At 34.8% G+C, this 26,523-nt stretch overlaps 2 protein-coding genes across 2 annotated transcripts; both read right to left on the reverse strand.

Annotated features, from left to right (window-relative positions):
- Window positions 1-6,916: 6,916 nt before the first annotated feature.
- On the reverse strand, window positions 6,917-14,629 carry LOC148564335 (uncharacterized). The gene is made up of 5 exons (XM_088487024.1): window positions 14,413-14,629; window positions 8,139-8,619; window positions 7,409-7,470; window positions 7,233-7,304; window positions 6,917-7,023 (listed from the first exon to the last, which is right to left on the reverse strand). The coding sequence occupies exons 1-5, from the start codon at window positions 14,627-14,629 to the stop codon at window positions 6,917-6,919; spliced, it is 939 nt and encodes a 312-aa protein (XP_088343150.1).
- Window positions 14,630-21,783: 7,154 nt separating this feature from the next.
- LOC107643657 (ribonuclease 3-like) lies at window positions 21,784-25,154 on the reverse strand. The gene is made up of 4 exons (XM_088486051.1): window positions 24,811-25,154; window positions 24,510-24,665; window positions 22,706-22,904; window positions 21,784-22,219 (listed from the first exon to the last, which is right to left on the reverse strand). Exons 1-4 carry the CDS (start codon window positions 24,910-24,912, stop codon window positions 21,996-21,998), a joined length of 681 nt encoding a protein of 226 aa, XP_088342177.1. The 5' UTR covers window positions 24,913-25,154; the 3' UTR covers window positions 21,784-21,995.
- Window positions 25,155-26,523: the final 1,369 nt, after the last annotated feature.

The raw sequence follows: 26,523 nt of genomic DNA on the forward strand, positions 1-26,523 counted from the left end.
TTTTTATTACAGATATCGTTTTATTTTTTGTAAAAATGGCGAAGGACCAACTTAGTGTTTACGTTAAGGTTATGAAAATCGGACCGGACTGATCGGTTCAACTGAATTAACCAGAAATCGGTCACCTAACCGGTCTGGATGACCCCCAGAACCGTCCTGCAAAAAATCTATAAAAAAACCGGTCGAATCGGTCAGATTTTTAAAAGTATCGGTTTTTCACCCTGGGTTCTAAACGGCGTCATTTTGAGACGCGAAAAAAAAAAACAAAAACTCGCATAGATGACCGCTTGACCTGATAACCCAACCCAACCCTTTATGCAAACTGGAGACCCAGTCCCCTCATTCACTAGCCACCACATATCAACCCTAATTTCACTCCCAATCTTCATCCAACAACGAAGGCCACCGTCCCTCCTAGTCTACCGCAATCGACACTGTCATCGGGCAGAAGGACCAACAGGTGGATGGAAGGAAGTTGGTCTGGTTTGGTCTGGTCGCGGATTAAAACTGCTGCAGCGGTGTCGTCGTCTGAACTTCAAAGCTGGTCTGGTCGTCTGGTCGGTGTCGTCTGCTCGTTTGGTTGGTAGAAGCTATTCTGTCAACGTCACGAAATCTCCTCTGTTCTGCCGCTGTGACCTAGACGCCTTCTCTACTCTCTGCTCTCTACCGCGGTGGGTTTGTACTGGTTTTCAACCAATTTTTTTTTGTTAATGAATTATATGAATTAATGCAGAATTCTTTATTTGGTTAATTATATAGATTGATGCAGAGTCCTGTTTCTGTATGTAATAGCTGCTGTAATTATTTGCTTAATTTTGGTTAATTATATAGATTAATGCAGAGTTCTGCTTCTTTATTTGGTCAATTTTAGATTCTTTGGTTAATCAATTAATCATAGCTGCTGTAATTATTTGGTTAATTATATGATGTAGAGTTCTGCTTCTGTATGTATTATCTAATTCTCTAAATTTTGCTATTTGTAATTCACAAATTTCAGTCATTTGTAATGGTTGGCCTGCGGTATGTAAATTCACTTTTGATTCCTATATTTTGTTGTAAATGACTAATTGTTGTAATGACTGCCGTATATATAAAATGTATATTTGTTTAAAGGGAAAGATATTTTTTTGTTTTTTTGAATTTTTATGATGAGAGAGGAAAACAGGAAAAATGATGCAATGCATGAAAGTTATGGATCAAAACAATGAATGCATGCAAGAATGCTATGAATGTCAAGATGAACACCAAGAACACTTTGAATGTCAAGATGAACATCATAGACACAATTTTGAAAAATTTTTAATGCAAAGAAAACATGCAAGACACCAAACTTAGAATTCTTTAATGCTTACGCACTAAGAATTCAAGAATGCATATGAAAAACACCATACAACACAAAACAAAAAATCATCAAGATCAAACAAGAAGACTTACCAAGAACAACTTGAAGATCATGAAGAACACTATGAATGCATGAAATTTTCAAAAAATGCAAGATGCACATGCAAATGACACTAAACTTATGACATGACTCATGACTCAAACAAGAAACACAAAAAATGTTTTTGATTTTTATGATTTTCTAATTTTTTTGGATTTTTTCGAAAATTATATGAAAAAGAAAAAAATAAGGATTCCAAAATTTTTAACATGAATTTCAGGAATCTTGCATTCTTAGTCTAAAGCTTCAGTCCAGGAATTAGACATGGCTCACTAGCCAGCCAAGCTTTCAATGAAAGCTCCGGTCCAAAACACTAGACATGGCCAATGGCCAGCCAAGCTTCAGCAGGTGAATCAGGAACAGCAGCAGGTGGATTAGCAACAACTAGCTTGCTCTTGATAACAAATTGCTGCCTCAGTCCAAATAAATTTAGACATGGCTTTACAGCCAGTCAGGCTTCACATGCTTCATGAAACACTAGAATTCATTCTTAAAAATTTTGAATAAAATTTTTTAAAACATTTTTATATTTTTTTTTTTCGAAAACAAAGGAGAAAATTTTGAAATATTTTTGAAAAATTTTTTGAAAAGAAAACAAAAAAAATTACCTAATCTGAGCAACAAGATGAACCGTCAGTTGTCCAAACTCGAACAATCCCCGGCAACGGCGCCAAAAACTTGGTGTTGTTGCCGGATCAAACTTGGCACTGATGTTATCGGACCAAAAGCTTGCCGAAAACTCGAACAATCCCCGGCAACGGCGCCAAAAACTTGGTACGCGGAATCGTGATTACACTTTAATTATGTAAAATTCATTGCTCTTTCTTTCCCTGGAAATGGCGCCAAAAACATGATGCCAAGACCATGGTTCACAACTCCGTGTAACTAACCAGCAAGTGCACTGGGTCGTCCAAGTAATACCTTACGTGAGTAAAGGTCGAATCCCACGGAGATTGTCGGTATGAAGCAAGCTATAGTCACCTTGCAGATCTCAGTTAGGCAGATATAAATTGATAATGATGTTTTCGAATAATAAATAATAGAATAGGGATAGAGGTACTTATGTAAATCATTGGTAGGAATTTCAGATAAGCGAATGGAGATGCTTTTCGTTCCTCTGAACCTCTGCTTTCCTGCTATCTTCATCCAATCAGTCTTACTCCTTTCCATGGCTGGCTTTATGTGATACATCACCATTGTCAACGGCTACTTTCGGTCATCTCTCGGGAAAATGATCCAATGCCCTGTCACGGCACGGCTAATCGTCTGGAGGCATCACCCTTGTCAATGGCTTCATCTTATCATCTCAGTGAAAATGATCAACGCACCCTATCACGGCACGGCTATTCATCTGTCGGTTCTCGATCATGCTGGAATAGGATTTACTATTCTTTTGCGTCTGTCACTAACGCCCCGCAATCGCGAGTTTGGAGCTCGTCACAGTCATTCATTCATTGAATCCTACTCGGAATACCACAGACAAGGTTTAGACTTTCCGGATTCTCTTTAATGCCGCCATCATTCTAGCTTACGCCATGAAGATTCTGGTTAGGAGATCTAAGAGATACTCATTCAATCTAATGTAGAACGGAAGTGGTTGTCAGGCACGCGTTCATAGGGAATGATGATGATTGTCACGTTCATCACATTCAGGTTGAAGAGCGAATGAATATCTTAGAAGCGAAATAAGATGAATTGAATAGAAAACAGTAGTACTTTGCATTAATCTTTGAGGAACAGCAGAGCTCCACACCTTAATCTATGGAGTATAGAAACTCTACCGTTGAAAATATATAAGTGAAGGTCCAGGCATGGCCGAGATGCCAGCCCCCAAAACGTGATCAATAGATCAAAAGATAATGCAAAGATGGTCAAAAAGACTAGTGAAATGTCCTATTTATAATAAACTAGCTACTAGGGTTTACAAGAGTAAGTAATTGATGCATAAATCCACTTCCGGGGCCCACTTGGTGTGTGCTTGGGCTGAGCTTTGAGTGTTGCACATGTAGAGGTCCTTCTTGGAGTTGAACGCCAGCTTTTGTGCCAGTTTGGGCGTTCAACTCTGGTTTTGGATCCTTTTTTGGCGCTGGACGCCAGAATTGGGCAGAGAGCTGGCGTTGAACGCCAGTTTACGTCGTCTATTCTTGGCCAAAGTATGGACTATTATATATTGCTGGAAAGCCCTGGATGTCTACTTTCCAACGCAATTGGAAGCGCGCCATTTCGAGTTTTGTAGCTCCAGAAAATCCATTTTGAGTGCAGGAAAGTCAGAATCCAACAACATCAGCAGTCCTTCTTCAACCTCTGAATCTGATTTTTGCTCAAGTCCCTCAATTTCAGCCAGAAAATACCTGAAATCACAGAAAAACACACAAACTCATAGTAAAGTCCAGAAATGTGAATTTAACATAAAAACTAATGAAAACATCCCTAAAAGTAACTAGATCCTACTAAAAACATACTAAAAACAATGCCAAAAAGCGTATAAATTATCCGCTCATCATACTTCTTCCCAAATTTCTTGCTCTTCTCCTTAATCTGTCTACTTTTCAAATTCAAAAATCTTCTGAGCTTGTTTGGCTTAGATAGATTGTGCAACTTGAGGAGCAATTGTGTCTTGAGAGGCATGAGTCTGAGCATCTTCCCTCTTGTAGTGGTGGCATCTCAAATCACGCTTGTATATCAAATTATACCACCTCTTCAGCTTAACGTGACATTTTATCATCAACAAACCTGTTTCTAATATACATACTCTATCATGTTTTGAACCTTGGATGCTCTATCTTGTGTCTTTTCACTCATCATCAACAATGGTAACAACTCTTTTCATCTTCTGAGCCTCGATCGTCCTTGATTCTACGCAATCTTTGAGACTTAAAATTCTAAAGATTCAACAATGATAACAACTCTTATTCACATACATACAGTTTGGTTCAGTTCAATGTGTTTGAATACCAAAACTACATTTACTAACATCCCAAATTGTACAACGTGACAATATTCAACATTCATCCACGTATCAACATTTCATTTCTCAAAAAGATAGTTCATCATAAAGTGAGGAAGGTGCATGGCTACCTTAGTGAGAAGACAGTAATACATTAGGAATGAGAAGAAGAAACTTGGTTACAGCACTTCAAAAATGGACACAATAAGAAACTTTGTCATGCACACATAAAATTTATTTTTATGTTATCTCTTAAATAGTTTGCATAAAGTCTATCTCCCCAAAATCTATTTTAAAAAAGATTGAACTTGTCAATTTTGTGAACAAAAGAAACAAACTAAAAGCATCGTTTTAAAGTAAGAATGTTGTATCTACACTACAAGAAAACAACTCTATTGCCACGCTTTTAAAGCGTGGCGATAGCTTTTCGCCACGCTTTTTGAGCTACCGCCACGCTTTTGAAAGGGTGGCCTATCAAAGGGTGGCGGTTGCTCTATCGCCACGCTTTTGGTGACCTATCGCCACGCTTTTGCAGATTGCCCCGCTTAAAAAACGTGACGATATGCGAGAGATACAGCCACTCTTTTAAAGCGTGGCCATAGGGAGATACGGCTACGCTTTTAAAGCGTGGCGATAGCGGGAGATACGGCCACACTTTTAAAGCGTGGCGATAGCCTTGTCAAATTTAAAAAAAAATTATTTTCAATCCTTTTTTATTACCAAACCTATAAATATAGTATGCAATTTTTATTACAAGATAAATTAAACAGTAATTAGTGACAATTTTTGGTATAATTGTTTTATACATTAATCCTTATACAAAACTTTTCAGGTTTTTTCAGTAACAAAAAACCCTTCAACTTCCTATCTAGTCGAAATTCACTAACTAAGCAAAACGCATGTATAATTACAAAAGCAATGGAAAATTAATAGCAGGTCTGGGGTCTCAAAATCACCTCAGGGTCCCTTATTTTCTGTATTTTATATTTTTCTTACAACCTTGTGCCCAACAAGTACATAACCGAGCTCAATATCCCCCTCTCAGAATGATTCCCAGCAATGTTTGGTGGAGCTGAAAAAAATAACACCAACATCAACAAAATGATTTCATTTCCTTTTCACATAACATAATAATGAAAATGCTGACAATCACCGACCAAAGACATAACAATGAAGAAACAAGGAATAACCCCATTGGCAAGCAAGCTCAGTGCTTTTTTTCCTTTTGCAAAAAAGAAACAAAAAAAAGGCAAAAGGAACCATTGAATTACCATGCAAAAGGGAGAAAGGAATCTAACCAATTGGCAATGCAGGATGCAATGCAAGTAGGTAGAGATCAAATTTCAGGAAACAATTTAAGTAGAAATTAGGTATACTTGTCATGTTAATACGAGAAGGTTCCAAAACTCGACGCACAGAATCAGAATTACCTCTTGAATGGTTTTCTTTATATCAAAAGCATCTTTCACTCGAGCATCCAGGATGGCCCATGTATCATGGAAGTCTAACAAGAAACAAATGAAAGATGTATTAAAAAATGTCTTCACTTGTTACAACACCACATCAGAGCCAAAAACAGCAGAGTCCCATTGTTTCAACCATAAGAGCACCTGTCTCAGACAATAAACAAATTAATTAATGGGTACAAAAGCAAATTGTTAAAAGAATTATAGAAAAAAGTATAAAAAATGTTTATATCTTCCAACTATAACTCTTGTAAGTAATTTTTTCCAGAGCTAAATTTCATACTAGAGATGTACCTCACGATTTGTTTGTTCATCACTAAGAAGCTCAGTAAATGACTTTGGTGCATATTTATCTACCCAAAGTTGCTCTTGTAAGTAAATGACTTTGCTCATGCACCATTCAAGATCCTCATATTTGACTTGTAATACCACTAATAACAAAATTACTTGTTCTGCGTGATTATTGTGTACCTGAAGGTTCCAATAATTGGAAGCCCCTTTTGCACGGCTACTCTTCTCTTCATCAGGAGAACTGCTGCGGCACCATCACTAACTTGGCTAGCATTGTCTGAAATTAAAAATAAGAACTGAGAACAAAAATATGAAAAGAAATTTAAACTATAACAAACTTAACATTAACAGATTTCTTCAGCACATGCTGTTGTTGAACCATCTTTCTGGAATGCAGGCTTTAGCTTTGCTAGATCCATCAAAGTTGAGTTAGGCCGGATACCATCATCAGCCGAAACTATAATTTGCTTCTCCTCTCCAGTTTTTGGATCCACAATCTACAAAAAAAACCATTAATAGTTTAGTACAATAGTACTATAACATTTCAAAATCTGCAATGAAACTTACATTGGAAGTTAGAACTTACCTTGGTAAAAACTGGTATAATTTTATCTTTAAATTTACCAGATACTCAGAGGCCAATGCAGACGGATTCATCAGCCAATTTGACATGAAGTGCATCCTTGTCTATGGTTGAGTACACAGCCACACAGGGTATTCCCAATTCATGAGCAGTGCGAATAGCACGAACTGGGATTTTGCCTCTGTTAGCTACCAGGATCTTGTCACCCTGGCAGGTAGCATGGAGTGCCCCAGAAAATTTACCTTAGTTGCACCTAAGAAACTGCATTGTGAATTCTTGATTCCTCTACTTGTCCCTGCATACATGCCCTTTATTTTCGTTTCCCATTCAAGATCAGATTCAGATTTAGAAGGACGCAAAACATGAAAATTAAATCTAAGTAATCAAACAATGATGCATTTAGTTCAAGTAATTGGAATTTAGAAGCATGGAGAAGTGGGTGCTTACTGGGATATGGTAAAGAACAAAAAAAGAAAGGATGTGAAGATAGGGGCAACCACTTACCATACCACTTGGTGAGTTCATCATTGGCAGGAGTGACAGCAGTAGCAGCTTTCTTTGAAGGAGGAGGTGGTGCTGCCTTCTTCTTACCAAAGAGAGCCAGTGGAGAGTATAAGTACTCAAAATTAGAAAGAATTCCTATCTTACCACTGAGAAAGATAAGAGAGGAAAAAACAAACCTTGCCCTTCAGTATCACGACATTGAAATTGCTGCCGGTCCTCCTCAAAGGAAGCGGTAAAGCTGATCATGTTACACCAAATCAAAACCGTCCAAATCCATAATTTGATAAAGAACAAATAAATCTCTAAAACAGATCAAAATTTGCACAATTAAAATTAGAACCAAATAAGGATAACAAATCACTAAGAATCAGAACATGTTTCAATTAAAATTAGAATAAATAAAAAACAAACAAGGAGAACAAAGCAACAATAATCAGAACATGTTTTAATTAAATTCAGAACAAATCAGACCCAAATTTGGAGAACAAATTCAGAAAAAATCATACCACAAAATCTTCTCAACAATATGAAGAAAAATTATGGTCTTGATCAGCTTCCAGATGGTGTTTATGTTAGGGAAAAATCTGAAAAGGAAAAGACAATGAAATATTGAAACTTTTGGGAAATCTATCTATCTCATTACAGCATATTTTTTCAACTTAGTTCACAACATTTATATTGTTAGCTTCTAAAATAGTTTCATTGCTTCTAATATTATAGCATAGTATGCACTCTATGTCAAAGTAAAATTTCAATAGCTGCACGCTGGATAAAACTAAGTTCAATCAGCACACTGTAGCGATATTCCATTCCATCATTACTACACATGTTAAATCACGATTATGGGATTTCAATGAAAGAAATATGCAAAGAAAGCAACAAATGTTTGCAGAGAAGAAACGGTACCTGATGAAGAGGAGGCGGTGGAGATGGTGGAGGTGGGGCTCGCACCAGGGAATGAGGTCATCAAAGGAGAGGTGATTGGGAACGGTGAGAATGAAGACAAGAAAAGAGCGAAAGCTAGGTCTTGGGATCGAGGATTGAGACGAGCTCCGAAACAAATGGAGAATCCCGCTTCGCTCCCTAAATTTAGGGCTCGAATCTTCATCGTTCTCGGAGAAGATGGATTCAGGGTCCAGAGGCTGCTCCGAGTCGACCGAGTGAATTCGGAGGAAGACACCACCAGAGAGACTTGCGATGGAGGGATTGCGATGGATGGTGTGCGACGAGGGAGTCACCGCCGAAGGAGCAGCGATGGTGGGAGTGCCGGAAGAGAGAATGACAACGGAGGCATCGCGAGCCCCGGCGATGTTCTTCGGAGGACTGGGGTTCTTCGCGGAGTGCTGGGGTGAGGACTGGGTTTCTTCGAAGCTTTTAGGGTTCTGGCCTTATGTGTTCTTTGAAGAGAAAGGGGGTTTTGAATGATGAAGGAGATAAGCAGCATTTTGAATGAGGAAGTAAAACGGAGCATTTTATTTTGTACGAGGACCTTTTGGCCACGCTTTTAAAGCGTGTCAAAAGAGTTGTAAGAAACGGCCACGCTTTAAAAACGTCACTATAATGAAACTCTGTCGCCACGCTTTTAAAATGTCCCTGTTTCTATCTATGGCCACGTTTTTTAAGCGTGGCAGAAAAAACGTGGCCATATCTCAGCTCTATTGCCACCCTTACAAAAGCGTAGCCATAGCCCCCTTTCGCTACGCTTTTGAAGCGTGGCAAAAAAAGTGGTTAAATCTCTAATCAATCGTCACCCTCGTAAAAGCGTGGCCATAGGCCTTTTTCTTGTAGTGCTATATCAAGAATATATATAGATTGGTAGAAATTTAAAGTATGACTTCACTTGAACATGTATGAGTTTCTGTCTCCCTTCAACGTGATTAATTCGGGTTAAAAACAAAATATTAGATATGGTATAAACTTTTTCAATTCCATACTTAAACCAAGAAGATATACAAATCTTGAGAAAAATAAGATTTGAATTTTGTAAGTGATTAAGAATGAAAACAAGAAAGAAAGAGCAATGTGGAAGTACAAACCAGTGACAGGGGAGAGGCCGCGATAACTCAGATTCGTTGGAGGAGAGGAAAACGATCGACAACGGTAAGAGAAGGATGTCTAGGCAGCCACGCGACTCAGAGACGGCACAGATGCACACAATGGATGGGAGAACAGGGGTGGGTTATGCACATCAAAGATGAGGGATTAGAAGTTTCACGTACTATAGAGTAGAAGGGAACGGTCGACGACGGTGAGAGGAGATTGGGTCGGTAGCCACGCGACTCCACGGTGACACAGCGGTGCACGGTGTGTTTAAGCACGGGGGTTCTTGCACTTCCACTCTCCTGTCACAGGTTCCTCTTCTTTCTGATTTTGGATACTGAACTGATTTAGGGTGAAATCACTATATTGGGTTGGGGTTAGAAGCGGGACTTCATGGAATCGACACTAATCCAAGTTGATTCTGCATCACAATGAAGAGATCGGATGCCAATCGCAACTATATTAAAAAATTGTAGTAGATGAAGAAACCACAGACAATTTGTCGCTACTATCCTCCATGTATCCTATTGCGGATTAAGTCTTGATGATTTGAATTTTTGTGTCATTCCTAATTTTTGCTTTTGCAAAAACAAATTTTTACCTATTTCTTTTTTAAAAAAATTAAAACAAATTTGTTACTTATTTTCTATTTCTATGCTTTCAAAGTAAAAATAAAAAATTCAAGTGTTTTTAAATAAAAAGTGAAAAAAAGCAACATAGATTTTCATGTACTATATATAGTATTTTGAATAAAATACATATTTAGATATATTTGGATGAAAAAATTTATGTTAGATAATAATATTCTTAACAAAACTAGTCGTTTAATATGTTTTTTAATTTTTTAATGAAACAATCTAATCATTTTTCAAGTAATTTAAAATAAAATTTAATTATTTTGTGTTTTATATATTGTAATATAAAAATAATACTTTAATATAATTTTTTAATATTATAAAATTTTTTAATAGTCCATTCTCCTTAATGATCGTATTCAAAACGCTACAGACAAGGTTGAATCTTCCGGATCAGAGAATGATGCTCCTTTGGGTTCTAGCCTCTACCACGAGGACCCTAATCTCCCCATACCTTGGCTGAATTGGTGTCTCGAGAAGTCTCTAATGAAGTCATAGATTAGCCGTCTAAGAGATGTATAATCAAGCTGGTGGTTCGATGCTTTCCAATTACGTATTCACACAAACCCAAGAAGAACACGGATGGTTGTCAGGCACACGATCTTAGTATGAAGAACGAGGATGATTGTCATGGTTCATCCCATTCATCAAGTTGAAGAACAAAGATACATCTTAGAATTGAATCAAACACAGATTGAAGAGAAACAGTAATACTTTTATTAATCTATAAAACTCAGCAGGGCGCCTCCCCACAACCTAAGAAGTTTAGAAACTCATACTGATAGAAAATACAATGTGAAATATGAAATATGACAGAAAATTCCCCTAAGATTATGTAAAATATCCCTTAAATACTAAACTAATGATTAAGGATTACATAAGAAGGGTAAAATAGTCTTTTTAGTGCTAAAATCCACTTCTGGGCCCACTTGGTGAGTGTTTTGACTGAGCTTTGTTGAGATCCACCTGTTATAAGGCCTCTAGGGCATTGAACGCTGGCTAGGGGTCCTCTTTGGGCGTTTGGACGCTGGTCTCTTCCTTTGAGCACTGGACGCCTAGAGTGGGGCAGGAAGCTTGCGTTGGATGCCAGTTTTGGGACTTTAATTCTGAAGCAAAGTATAAACTATTATACATTGCTGGAAAGTTCTGGAAGTCAACTTTCATAGACGTTGAGAACGCTCCATTTGAACTTTTGTAGCTCCAAAAAATCTCTTTTGAGTGTAAGGAGGTCAGATCCAGACAGCATCTGCAGTGCTTTCTCTGTCTCTGAATCAGACTTTTGCTCCAACTCCTTAATTTCAGTTAGAAAATATCTGAAATTGTACAAAAGCACACAAACTCAAAGTAGAATCCAAAAATGTGAATTTAACACTTAAACCTATGAAAATATAATAAAACTTAAACAAAACATGCTAAAAACTATATGAAAACAATGCCAAAAAGCGTATAAAATATCCGCTCATCACAACACCAAACTTAAACTCTTGCTTGTCCCCAAGCAACTAAAAACACAGTAGGATAAAAAGAAGAGTAAGATACAATAAATCTCAGAGTTTCCAATGAAACTCAGTTTCAATTAGATGAGCGGGACTTAGTAGTTTTTTGCTTCTGAATAGTTTTGGCATCTCAATATCCATTGAAACTCAGAAATGTTGGTCTCTTTAGGAACTTAGAATCCAGATGATATTATTGACTTCCCTAGTTTAGTTCTTTTTTATTCTTGAACACAGCTTTTAGAGTCTTGGCCGTGATCTTAAGCACTTTGTTTTCCAGTATTACCACCGAATACATAAATGCCATAGACACTTTAACTGAGTGAATCCTTTCAGATTGTGATTCAGCTTTGCTAGAATCCCCAGATAGAGGAGTCCAAAGTTCTTAAGCACACTCTTAAAATCTTTGGATCCTTTTACCCTTGTCTTTTGGTTTAAAGAGCTATTGGTTTTTTCTGTTTATTTATTTATTTATTTATTTTTATTTATTTTCCATTTTATTATTTTCTGCATGCATATATTATTTTTTTTTTGCAACATGCTTTTTCTTTTTACTGCTTTTTCTTACTTCAAGAATCAGTTTTTGGATTTTTCAGATTACCAATAATACTTTTTCTTTTTCATCATTCTTTCAAGAGCCAACATTTATAAATTCCAACTTCAAATATGCATTGTTTATTCATACATTCAGAAAACAAAAATAATGCCACCACATCAAGATAATTGAACTATTCTTATTATAAACTTGAAATTCATGTATCTCTCAATTCTCTTCAAATAAAATTTTCTTTTAAGTAATCGTGAGAGATATATGGAACATTTTACAACTTTATGATATAAATGGATATGATCATGCAATAATGAACAAGAGAATAGATAATACAACATAACAGAAAATAGAAAAATAACATAAGAAAAGGAGGTTAAGAGAATGAATCCACCTTTAATGGTGGCGGCTAGTGCTCCTCTTTGAGGATCTAATGTAGTGCTAATCTCTTCAATGTCACTCCTTTGTCTCTATTGTTCTTCCCTCATAGCCTTTTGATCTTCTCTAATTTCATTGAGGATGGTGGAAATCCCTTGATGCTCTATCCTCAACTGATATATGTTAGAGCTTAATTCTCCCACAGAAGCATGCCATTGATCCCAATAACTTTGAGGAGGGAAATACATCCCTTAAAGCATCTCAGAGATCTCATACTGAGGCGGCTGCACAGGCTCATGCATGCTCTCTAGTTTGCTCCATTCTCTTCTTAGTGGTGGGCTTGTCCTCCTCAATGAAGATGTCTCCTTCTATAACAATTCTAGCTGAATTGCATAGATGACAGATGAGGTGTGGGAATGCCAACTTTGCTTTGGTGGAAGGCTTCTCAGCTATCTTGTACAATTCTTGAGGAATCACCTCATGTACTTCCACCTCACCTCCAATCATGATGCAATGGATCATGATGGCTCTTTTAATAGTCACTTCTGACCGGTTGCTAGTAGGGATGATAGAGCGTTGGATAAATTCCAACCATCCTCTAGCTATGGGCTTGAGGTCAAGCCTTCTTAGTTGAATGGGCTTGCCTTGGGATTTCCTTTTTCACTGTGCTCCTTCCACACAGATGTCTAAGAGCACTTGATCTAGTCTCTGATCAAAGTTGACTCTTCTAGTGTAAGAATGTGGATCTCCTTACATCAAAGGCAAGTTGAATGCTACCCCACACTTTCCGAGCTAAAATCTAAGATTCTCCCCCGGACCATGGTGCTCCAATTCTTTGGATTTGGGGTTACACTAATGTCATGGTTTTTTATGATCCATGTATTAGCATAGAACTCTTGTACCACTAAGATCCTAACCTCTTGGATGGAATTGGTTAGGACTTCCCAACCTCTTCTCCGAATCTCTCTTCGGATTTTCGGATACTCATTCTTCTTGAGCTTGAAAGGGACCTCAAGGATCACCTTCTTCTCTGCCACTACTTCATAGAAGTGGTCTTGATGGACTTTGGTGATGAATTTTTCTATCTCCCAAGATTTAGAGGTGGTGGCTACTGCCTTTCTTTTCTTCTTTCTAGAGTATTCGCCAGCCTTGGGTGCCATAAGTGGTAATGGAAAGCAAAAAGCAACGCTTTTCCAATACCAAAACTTAAAAGCTTTGCTCATCCTCGAGCAAAAATAAAGAAAAGAGAAGAATGGAGTAGAAAAAGAAGAAAATAGAAGGAGATGGAGGGGGAGAGTGATTCGGCCAAAGGGGGCTTTGATGTGTATGAGAGGTGTGTATATGAAGGGTTAGAATGAGGGGTATTTATAGGAGTGGGCTAGGGTTAGGCTCGGTCATGGGTGGGGAAATGGAAGGGAAATTTGGTTTTGAAGTGGGTGGGGGTTGGCGGGAGTTATGATGGTTTTGGAAAAGTGATATGGATGTGATTAGGCTAGGGTTTATAGGAAAGTGTGTATAGGGAAGTGTGAAAGAAAGAAGGAAGAAGTGGGTAGGTAAAGATGCTGTGGCTGGGACCCACTTGTCCTGAGAGGCTAGAGATTTCAGAATCCCTGCCCTTTTGCATTGGCGTTGAACGCCCACGGTCTGCTCCTTGGTTGGCGTTCAACTCCAACAACACTCCATCCAGAGTGTTCTATTTTCACTACTGAACAATTCTGTCTCTGTTCTAACTGCTGCACATGATCATGAACCTAAAAAAAACTTTAAAGAAAGATAAAATTAAGGAATTAAAAGAAATAAAAATAATTAATTAAGGTTGGGTTGCCTCCCAATAAGCGCTTCTTTAACGTCATTGGCTTGACGATTAGCTCCTTATAGAGATTAGTATGGGCTCATAATTTTGCCCCTTACAGTGAACTTTCTTCCTGTCTTCTCATGAATGAGCTCCACATGCTCTAAAGATAAGACACGACTCATTGTACGTAGTATGACTGATTTCTTCGTGAAGACAACTCTCATGCCAGGTGAAAGGCCTTCAGTGGGGACTTTCTTGTCCCTCCAGCCTTTAGGTACTTTCTTCCAAGTACCTTTGTTTTCAGTGCTTGTTAATGGCTGCCCAACACCAAACTTAGAATTGATGTTTGGGGGCTTAGCACAGCTCTGCACTGAGAGAGATGGTTGGAACACTAGGTGTTGCACCATTATCTCTTGCTTATCAGAGGGAGAATTGGGATTGGACATCTTGAACAAGATGTAGTCCTCTCCTAGTTGGAAAACCATTTCTCCCTTTGCCACATTAATCATGGCTTTTGCAGTGCCTAGGAAAGGTCTTCCGAGAATGATAGAGTCATCCTTATCCTCTCCAATATCCAAGACTATGAAGTTTGCAGGGATGTAGTGGTCTTCAACCTTTACCAAGACATCTTCTACTAAGCCATACGGCTTCTTCATTGACTTGTCTGCCAACTCTAGTGAGATATTTATAGCTTGTACCTCAAAGATTCCCAACTTCTCCATTACAGAGAGTGGCATGAGGTTTATGCTTGACCCTAGGTCACACAAAGCCTTCTCAAAGGTCATGGTGCCTATGGTGCAAGGAATCAGGAAGCGTTCAGGATCTGAAAGCTTCTGAGGTAGCTTATACTGAATCAAAGCATTTAGTTCTTTGGTAAGCAGTGGAGGTTCTTTCTCCAAAGGCTTTGTACCAAATAGTTTGGCATTCAGCTTCATGAGAGTTCTTAGGTATTGAGCAACTTGCTCTTCCCTAGTGTCTTCATCCTCATAAGAGGATGAGTGTTCATCAGAACTCATGCACTGCAGGAGTGCATGCAAAGGAACCACTATGGTCTCTACATGAGCCTTGGCTTCCTTTAATTCTTGGATAGGGATTTCTTGAGTGGGTATTGAGCACTCAAAGGGCGTGCCATTACTAGCGTTCAACGCCAGCTCCAATGGCTCTTTGGACGTTGAACGCCCATGCGGTATACCCTTACTGGCATTAAAGGCCAGTTCCCTTACCATTTTGGGTGTTGAACACCCAGCGGGGATATCTTGGCTGGCGTTCAACGCCAGCTTCCCTGTGTGTTGTTCAGCCATTTCTTCAGCTTCTTGTTCAAAATTTTTTGAAAGGTTTCTTCCGGAGTGTTGTGCTTTAATTTGTTTTAAGCTCCTCCTTAAAGTCCTTTCAGGTTCATGATCAGGATTCAATAGAGGTTCTTTATCCCTGTTCCTGGTCATAAACAAGAAAGAAGAAACCAAGGAAGAAAGAAAGGAAGCTTCTATGCCTAATTTGAGTATAGAGAACTCCTAGTGAGATATAAAGGATAAAGATAAGAAAAGTGAAGATAGAAGAAGGAGAAAAAGAATTCGAATAAAGAGAAGAAGAATTTGAAAATTAGAAGTAAAAAAATAAACAAGAATTAAAAAATTTTTGTTTTTATTTTATTTATTTATTATTTCAAAAATAAAAGTTAATAAGTCACCAAAAAAATAAAATTTAATTAATTAAAAAGAACTAATAAAATTCGAAAAAGAAGATAGAGAAATAGAGGAAGGGTTTTCGAAAATTAGGAAAGAGAAAAGAATTAGTTAGAAAGTTTTGAAAAAGAAGAGAGAGAAGATAAGTAACTAATTAAGAAAGATTTAAAAACAAGATAAGATAGAAGATTAGAAAATGTTTGAATTTAAAAATAATTGAAAAAGTCAACAAGATAAGATAAGAATTAAAAAGATTTGAGAAAGATTTAATTTTAAAATTTAAAAGAAGATAAGATAGAAAAGATAAGATAAGATAAGTTAGGTTAAGAAAAGATAAGTTTTAAATTTAAAAAGATTTGAAATCAAAATTTGAAAATTAAAAATTAAATTTTGAATTTTAAATTTTGAATTTTTGAATTTGAAATAAGATAACAAAGATTTAAAAAGGATTTGAATTTTGAAATTTGAAAATTTTGAATTTTTAAAATTTGAATTTGAAATATGATAAGATAAGATTTTTGAATTTTGAAGAAAGATAAAAAGATAAGATAAGATTGTGAAAAAGATATGATTTTGAAAAGATTTGATTTTGAAATTTGAAAACTAAGATAAGATAAGATAATAATTTAAAATTAAAATCTGAATTTTTTTTTGTAATTTTCGAAAATTTAACTAAAATAAAGATAGAAAAGATTTTTTTATTTTTGAATTTAATGAAGAAAGAAAAAACAACAAAAAGACCAAACTTAAAATTTTTAGATCAAAGATGAGTAATTTTTTAAATTTGAGAAGAAAAACACAAAGAGAAACCAAACTTAAAAATTTTAACATCAAAACAAAAAGAAAAACAAGAACACTTTGAAGATCAAGAAGAACACTAAGAACAAAACTCAAAGAATTCAAAGAAAATAAGAACATGCAAAAGACACCAAATTTTAAAATTTTTGAAAACCAAACACACAATTTTCGAAAATTAAAAGAAAAGACACAAGAAGACACCAAACTTAAAGATTGACATAAGAATCAAACAAAAGAAATTATTTTTGAAAAAATTTTTTGAAAAGAGACTCAAAGAATTCGAAAATTTCAACAAGAACAAAAACAAAAGACTCAAACCAAGAACAAAGATTAAACAAAGAAAAGAAAAAAATTGAAAAAGTTTTCTAAATGTTTTTCGAAAAAAAGAAGAAGAAAATAAAATAAAATAAAAGACTCTAACAAAATTAAAGACAATACCTAATCTAAGGAACAAGATAATCTGTCAGTTGTCCAAACTCGAGCAATCCCAGGCAACAGTGCCAAAAACTTGGTGCACGAATCCCCACACTTTGTACAACTGTACCAGCAAGTGCACTAAGTCATCCAAGTAATACTTGAGCGAGTTAGGGTCGATCCCACGAGGATTGTGGTTTGAAGCAAGCTATGGTTATCTTGCAGATCTTAGTGAAGTGGATAGAAAAGTTGTTGGATTTGAGTGCATAAAAGTGAAATAGAGTATAAAATACTTTGTGAATTCGAATGTAACCAGTGATAAGAAGATGGTTAAGGCTTGGAGATGCTTTATCCTTCTGGATTAACTATGGTTTTACTGTCTTCTTCAATTGTGAATAATTTCTTCTATGGCAGGTTGTATGTGATCAACGCCGTACGGTCGCGGTCGCCAATCTCCTCCAGATCTAAACCCCAGGGTTAGTGTGGATCCATTCTGATTGAGGGTGAAGCTCCTGCAGTCCATTCTCCTTAATGATCCTACTCAAAAAGCCATAGATAAGGTCGAATATTCCGAATCAGAGAATGCTGCTCCTTTGGGTTCTAGCCTCTACCATAGAAACCTTAATCTCCACATACCTCGGCTGAACTTATGTCATGAGAAGTCCCCAACGAAGTCGTGGATTAGCCGTCTAAGAGATGTATAATCAAGCTGGTTGTTTGATGCTTTCCAGTTACGTACTCACACGAACCCAAGAAGAACATGGGTGGTTGTCAGGCACGCGGTCTTAGTATGAAGAACAAGGATGATTGTCACGGGTCATCCCATTCATCAAGTTGAAGAACGAAGATACATCTTAAAATTGAATCAAACACAGATTGAAGAGAAATAGTAATACTTTTATTAATCCATAAAACTCACCAGGGCTCCTCCCCTCAACCTAGGAGGTTTAGAAACTCATACTGATAGAAAATATAATGTGAAAAACGAAATATAGCAGAAAAGTCCCCTAAGATTATGTAAAATATCCCTTAAATACTAAACTAATGACTAAGGATTACATAAGAAGGGTAAAACAGTCTTTTTAGTGCTAAAATCCACTTCTGGAGCCCACTTGGTGAGTGTTTGGGCTGAGCTTTGATGAGATTCACGTGCTATGAGGCCTTTAGAGCATTGAACTCTGGCTAAGGGATCCTCTTTGGGCGTTTGGACGCTGGTCTCTTCCTTTGGGCGCTAGACGTCTGGAGTGGGGGCAGGAAGCTAGCGTTGGACGCCAGTTTTGGGCCTTCAATTCTGAAGCAAAGTATGGACTATTATATATTTCTGGAAAGCTCTAGAAGTCATATTTTCAAAGCCGTTGAGAACGTTCTATTTGGACTTCTGTAGCTCTAGAAAAGGTCTTTCGAGTGCAAGGAGATCAGATCCGGACAGTATCTGCAGTGCTTTCTCTGTCTCTGAATCAGACTTTTGCTCCAGCTCCTCAATTTCAGCTAGAAAATACCTGAAATTGTATAAAAATACAGAAACTCAAAGTAGAATAAAAAAATGTGAATTTAACACTAAAACCTATGAAAATATAATGAAACTTAAACAAAACATGGTAAAAAACTATATGAAAACAATGCCAAAAAGCGTATAAAATATCCGCTCATCACTCTCCCCACGGGAGATGAAACGTGTGCGTCTCTGGACACCATTACTCCATGCATGCCAAAATCAGGGAGTTGTCAAAAGTGAAATCCCTGAGGGGCACCGTGTCACCGAATCCGGTCTTATCCAGATACGGGACGATGGCGTCGGGTGGAGGAAGAGTTTGGCTCACTCGTTGGGGCAGTAGGAGGCGAGGCCTCTGAAGAATGAAAAAAGAATTTAGCCTCACAAATAAAATATTCTAAATTTATGGGTTATTGGATTTTATCTCTTTTTTTTTTTTTAGTAATTAGACCGGCTTAACATGGTACACAACACATTAAAGTTCGGCAAATATTTCCATCTAACGTACAATTACTTCTATTGAAGAATGTACTTCCATGTTTCTAGCCTACACATGTCTCTAAATTACATTTTCCATAATAGGCAAATCCTAATGATAGGGTTATAAATACTAATAACCTAGCACAAGAATAACAGAGTTCCAAACTAATAATTATGTCATACTAACCTAGCACAAACAAATAGAGTTCTAAATTTCTCCTAGAGACCAAATTGCTAACTCACATAACTATGTTCTAGTTCTTCATGACTTCCCTAAAAATGGCCACATCATTAAATTAAAGAAACATAAGAAAACTATCCTCGAAGTTGGCTGCCCCGGCATAATGTGTCATCTCGTTCAGCCTATTAATGTCTGATGGTTTCAGTGGCTAAGAGAAGGGGGTTGAATCTTAGCCCCCTTTTTTGCTTTGTAACACTTGCTGGCCTTTGAGATAACTTCAGGAGACTTTTTGATTTTTGTCTCGTCCCTAGCCACGAGACTTTTATTTTTATCTCGTCACTTGGCACGAGACTTTTCTTTTTGTCTCGTCACTTGGCACGAGATATTTTTCAGTTTGAGCTCCTGTGCAATAGATACAGAATTGGAGTAGAGAAGAGAGAAAATTACACTCAGATATATCCTGGTTCAGCTGCTAAGTGCAGTGCAGCCTACATCCAGTCTCCATCACAACCATGATGGAATTTCACTATAATCTTCTTGATTACAGACTGTAAAGTGCTAACCCAACTTACAAGGGAATTCCTACAGAATCATGAAACACAACATAGATGAACAAAGGAACTCTAAGACATCTATGGCTTTTTTTTTTAATTTTGCACTCTCTGCCTTTTTCCGCTCTATGGCTTTTTCATACAAACCTCACTATTTGCCTTTCTTCATGAGACTCAAGACATGACAAAATTAAACAGAAAAATACAAAACAGAATACATTGAAGGAGAAGAAAATCTGTAAGCTTAGGTAGCTCTGAGAATCCTGTGCCTTGCACTCTCACTGCTTACTTCTAACTCCTTGCTCCAAACCGTGGTTGTTCACTCTTTTTATAGAAGAGAGAAGCCTCCATACTTGAAGCCAAAACCCAAGCCAACTTCTTCTTCTTCACACATAACCGATTCAGCCACACAGAGAGAGAAGAGATAACCATGCAATAACCAACATGCAATTACCTCTAGTCCTTCCTTGGTCATCACTCTTCATCAATCCGAGCTCTCCATCCTTGGCTTGCTCTCCAAGATGGATTTCTGGCCCTTGATGCTTCATGATGATGATGACTTCATCTGCTTCAATCTCTGCCTCTACCATCACTTCGCCACTCTAGCTACTTCCTGTGGTGGTTAAGCAGAATCAAAGACAAGTCACGCCTCCAAGAGTCTCTTCCTTGCTGGCCGAATCTTCTTCCTTCTTTTTGAGCATGAAGAGCTCGAGATTACTTCACCAAATCTAACCATATTTGGTGAAAATCTCAGCCACAGCACACTTTTATTTTGTTATGTTTTCTTGCCATCATTGTGATGGTCTTGTAGCTTGCTCTTTCTTCAATTTGGTAGCTAAGTTTTGCTTTCATGGTTTCCTGTGTAATAACCGAAGAAGAGAAGCAAAGATGAGAAAGAGGAGAGAGAAATTTGAACATTATCTAATGGATAATGATAAAGTGAAATTAAAGTCCAACTTCCCTTGCATAAGGTAGCGTGTAGAGTTACTGAACCCATCAAATCAATTTCTCTCTCTCACATTTATGTTTCCAATGCTAGCAAATTAAATTTGAAATCCATCCAAAGTAAAGAAATGGGATCCGTGGGAAAGCATGAGGCAAATGATAACATTTGCTTTCCTGATGGATATTGGATCAAGCATTGGTTCTTGTAGCATCAAAATTAATTTGGGCTTGTAGCAATAATATCTTCAATTTGGCCCAAATAGGACACAACATTGTTTCAGCCACTATGATCACAATTAGATTAATATCAAGGCTGAGTGTTCATAGGCATATTGGGCTTGCACCAAAATTTCATTTTCGGCCCAATATTAAAAACCTACAACAAAATTATTAATCAATATATATTAAATGAAAATCAAATTAATAATTTTGTAATTAATTATTTTAATAATGTTTAGTCATCACAAATATTAATTTAGAGTTTTCCAAACTCATCAATGTCTCCATCATTCTCCGCCTCGCGCGCCATCACCGATTCAGTTGAAGGTATGGTTAGAATGGGTTAAAAGAGGGGAGAAAGAGGTTGACAAAGTCAAATTGGAGCCTGGAGCTAAGTTGTAAACGACTTGTATATATAGGCGCGGACAAGCCTTATGTAAACAAGATAAACATAGTGTAAACGAGATATACATATGTCACGCTAACCTGTCTTATCATGAGATAAGACAAGGAAATTTAAATCGGTAAATACGTTTAAAATTATTTATTTTAGTAAATATTATATTTATTTTATTTATTAAAATAAAAAATCCTAATAATTGAACCTAATAAATAAAAAATTATATTTTTATATATTTATATGTTTTATATTTATTTATTTAAAAACAAAAGGTTACATTTATTATTTTAAAATATTATCTATTCGAAAATCCTTATTCATTTATTTTATATATTAATGTTTTATATTTATTAAATTTCACCAGCACTCTTCTTTAAAAATTTTGGTTGATTCTCGTTTAATCAAATTATTCATAAAAATGACATATCTAATGCCATCAAAATTATTAGTTGAACTTATTTTAGACACGTCTATTCTGTGATTTTATTTTTAGATTAAAAATTAAAATAAACGAGATTAGTATTAAATTCCTTCTTGAACATATAATAGCAAGCTAAGAACTCATTTACATTCCTCACTGGAAGATTGGCGATCCACTTGCACTTTTATTTGGAAGAAAGCTAAAAATAATGTAAAGACTTTCAAGTATCAAATACAATATACAAATTAAATTAAGGAAGGTGCTAGCTAGTTGCCAAATAACTAAATTCTCTTTAAAATTTTGGGAATTGAATTTGTGAACCACATTTGCTCTTTGGAAGTATAGGACACTCAATGAGAACTGAACCAGAAGTGTCCACACACATGTAAACTTGGTAGAGTTGGCTGTTATGTGCCGAGTCCTTGTTACACTCAATTCCTGGAGTAAAACCTGTTCCCTCTTTTATGGCATCTGAAATGCTCTCTAAGCTATAAAATTCATCATCTGGTTCTATTCCTGCAACACATTTTCGTCGAATCACTATAACATGTTTTCACTAATTTAATTAGCGTAAAATAATAAATTATATTTAGCAATTTTTAACTTAGACAACATTATACGTTATATACACATGTTTTATAACTTTAATTAATGTTAGAGATATAACATTTATCTGTCTTCTCTTATCAATTTAAATTTATAAAAAAAATAATTTTATTAACTAATATTAAAATTTTTATGATTCAAAAGATTTAGAATTTAATCTTTGTTATTCTCCTAAAAAAAATAAAAATTAACATAAAATAAATTAAAAAAAACTTATATAAAATTCACACAGGTTAAACTTGTAGGAAAAGATTTATTTTTATATATATACTCATTTAAAATATATTATCTTTTTATTTTAGTGAGAACCTAAAATGAATCATCTTATCTTATTATTTTCTATTTTATAAAGTTGAATTTGTGGGTATTGTATTTGTATTTGGAGGTTGTAGGTACCTGCATCCTTGAGGGCCTTAAGAAGGTTGACTTTCTGCTTCAATTTAAGAGCAGTTTCAAAGTATTCATGCTGATCAAGCTCAGATTCGGCGCAGGTACCATGTTTCTCCCATTCATGTGACCAGAACCTCATTCCATTGCTACTTGGGCAACTCAATGATGGCCAATTCTTCTCCATGTTACTCATCAAGTCTGACACCTATATATTACATCAAATCTCATCATTCCAATCAAATACTTAAGCATATGTGCTTAACTTATGAATTGTGATTGATCAATGCCCTTTTTTTAACCCAAAAAAAAAATATATGTTCAATTTGGATGAAATTTGAAATATTTATGTTATGTGTATTTAACATTTTAACGTACATTTTACATAGTAGTAATAAAAAGTGAAACCTACTATTTTATTTAAGATACGCCTTGTTGTTATTTATGCCATTTTACTAATATTATATATGAAACAATAGATTTGTGTTCACATACCTACCGATTTTTTTTTTCTTTTTTCTTCTATTACGGTTGAGAAAGCATATTATGAAAATTTTGACAGGAATCATGATGATAGTTCGGTATGTGATTTCGGACGCAGAAAGAAAATATTTAGAGAAAATAGTAATTAGTGTTGGACAAAATACATGGTAATACTACTTGTTGCTTGTTATCTGAAAGTCATGGGTAGGTCTTTTCAACCTAATTTCGGGTTCCCTTATCCTTTTTGTTACGATTTAGCATTAACCTAACACTTTTATTTCTTTATTAAAGTGTGCACGTAACAACAAACGGATGGTGGGATGTCTAAAACTCAAATTTATTTTGTTCAATTCCAAAACAATAATAAATTGGGAGAACTGTATAACAAATAACAATAGCTAAGATCTATAACTGATTATTTGAGAGAGAGAGAGAGAGAGAGAGAGAGAGAGAGAGAGAGAGAGAGAGAGAGAGAGAGAGAGAGAGAGAGAGAGAGAGAGAGAGAGAGAGAGAGAGAGAGAGAGAGAATTTAAAAAAAATGAAAAAAGAAAAAAGACTAAGATCTATAACATCAGCTAGATGAACGAATATCAACGAGCAATAAAAATCAAATTACAATTAAAATTAAGATATTTTGTCGGTTTGTGTACGATGATCAAGAGGTTGTTGATAATTGATCTTGACTCTACCAACAACAATATGGACAGAGGTAACGTCTCGTATATGCATAAGATTAACATGTTATTTTTTGTTACAATTGCAATCACGATAGTAGAGTGAATTTTCCTAACATTATGTAATATATTTCTTATAGACCCACCAATTTTTATGTGAAGGAAAATTTTATTTATATACTGAATTTATATATAAAAGTTTAAATATTCAATCTACAACGCATCAATTAGTTGTAATAATTCGGTAATTTCATGTATTCTTATTTTATTTATCTTTTTGTGCTTAGATTTAATAGGTGTATATATACCAAATTTAATAAATGAACTATATCAAAAAAGAAAAAAACAAAAAACAAAAAAACCAATACACCCATATTTACGTGTGTGAATGTATATAAAAATAACGTATTAAAGTTGTTAATATATAAGAACTATTTTCCTGCATGGATCTTGAACTAGAAGCAAGCTTGGAGATCCTAATCATGGATGGGTAGACCAAATTTCAATGTTAATATATTATTAGTCATGTTTTGCTGTTCTATTCGTACATAAGCATTAAACAAATAGTAGTATTTAGGACCTCTGCTCTCCATGATCATCACCATCTTTTAATTTCTTTGATTCTTTTTTCAAATTAAAAATGTAAATTCAAGTACCTGAGATTTATCAAAGACACTGTCAGGATCACAGTTTGAGGGCCATGAACCATCCTTGTAGTTAGGCCAGAGTCCATGAATGCCAAAATCCGCCGTCGGCTTCCCGGTCTTCGGATAACAGCAGCTCTGCTTGGTATCACAGTATGCTCCTGGCCACTGCAAAATTCACAATAATAATAATTCAAATGAATATGAAGCTATTCATCATAAGAATGAAAAATTCAAGTAAAATTAAAATTAAAATACAACATTATTGTTCATGATTAGAAGAACTACTCATGAATACGAATTATATATTTACCTGCTGAACAAAGTAAAAGAAATCAAAATCCTGAGAGAGGCATAGAACTGATAGGTATTGCAATATCAAAAGCTTGGACAACAAGGAAAAGTTGGATTTCATGTTTAATTGTATCTATCCAACTCTAGCTTTGTTTCTCAAGGAACTTAAAAAATGTGAGATAGATTTTGAGATTTTTTATTGGCACTTTAAAAGCAAATTAAAGCGAAACAATCGATGATATTGACAAATAATTGTGTTGTAGAGTAATATGCTAATATACTTATATATAGATTAGACGTGAAAGTAATTTGCAACTTATTATAATGTATTGATGATGTTGAACTTATAAGTCACATGATAATGGATGGAATATGCGAATTGGATGAATCGTATACTACATCATCTTGTATTGAATGTATTCATTTATCTCACCTAACTATTCTTGCGTGTGTCATCAAATGCTTGTTGCATTATAAAATAATGTACCGAAAATCCAAAATAACACTTGCTTGTATTACAAAATTGAAAAAAAAAAAAGAAAGAAAACAATTTTGTGTTTTATTGTTAGTTACTAACCAGAAAACATGAATTTTAAATATATAAATTTTTAAATCTTAAATATATATTTTTTCAAAAAAAAGGTAAACTTTTAGTTAGTCAATATTAGCCAACTTTTAAATATAGTTATAATTTAGAATTTAGAGTCTAAGATTTAAGATAAAAAATCATTTTAAAAAAAATAATCGATGTTAACTGAAAAAAATTAATTCCCTAATATTATTCTATTTTAAATACATAATTTTTTTATTTATTATTGACTTTTTTTATTTTTTTTCACTCACAAATTTTTCAAATTTTTAAATATGTAAAATTTTCTTATTTATTAAAGACTAATACTTTTTATTAATATAATAAATTAATATTTTAAACTAATCTCTTATTTTTATATTATTAGAATTTAAGTTACTATTTAGAATGTAGTAGTCTTTAATATTTAAAATTAGCTAAATATTAAATAAAATTAATAAATTTTATTAATCATATAAACATTATTTTCATATATACAAACAAAATGTATGTTGTTGGTGTTGTTTTATCAGATAATTCAATTAAGGTAACTACTGATAAAAAAATGTCTACTTCTAAAGATGATAACTAAAATGATGATATATATTATATTAAACATTTGAATTAAGTATCATCTTTAGAAACAAGATACCTTCAGTTGAGCTAAATCATCACAATGCAACTTTATTTCATTATTATTATTATTATTATTATTATTATTATTATTATTATTATTATTATTATTATTATTATTATTATTATTATTATTATTATTATAGAGAGAGAGAGAAAATTCCACTTTTCTCTCTTAAAAGATGCTAAAATGATATTCTCATCTTTTTTATTTATAAAATATACATTTTTTTCCTTATAACTTTTAAAATATCTCCTCTTTAATTTATTTTAAATTTTTTGTGTTAACTAATATTAACTTTATTATCCATTTTTTTAAAAGAAATATTTTTTACAAAAATATCCTTTAACAAAAATTTTATTTTTTTTCATTAAATTTTGTTTATCAAAATATTCTTTAATAAATTATTTTTTATTGATTAAATTATATTTTTACCAAAATAATTTTTAAAAAAATTTAACAATTAAATTATTTTCTTCTAAAATATCCTTCAATAATTTTTTTATTATTAAATTGTGATTTTACTAAAA

This window comes from Arachis ipaensis, chromosome B5, assembly GCF_059453495.1.
Source record: "Arachis ipaensis isolate K30076 ecotype BB chromosome B5, ASM5945349v1, whole genome shotgun sequence".
NCBI lineage: Eukaryota > Viridiplantae > Streptophyta > Magnoliopsida > Fabales > Fabaceae > Arachis > Arachis ipaensis.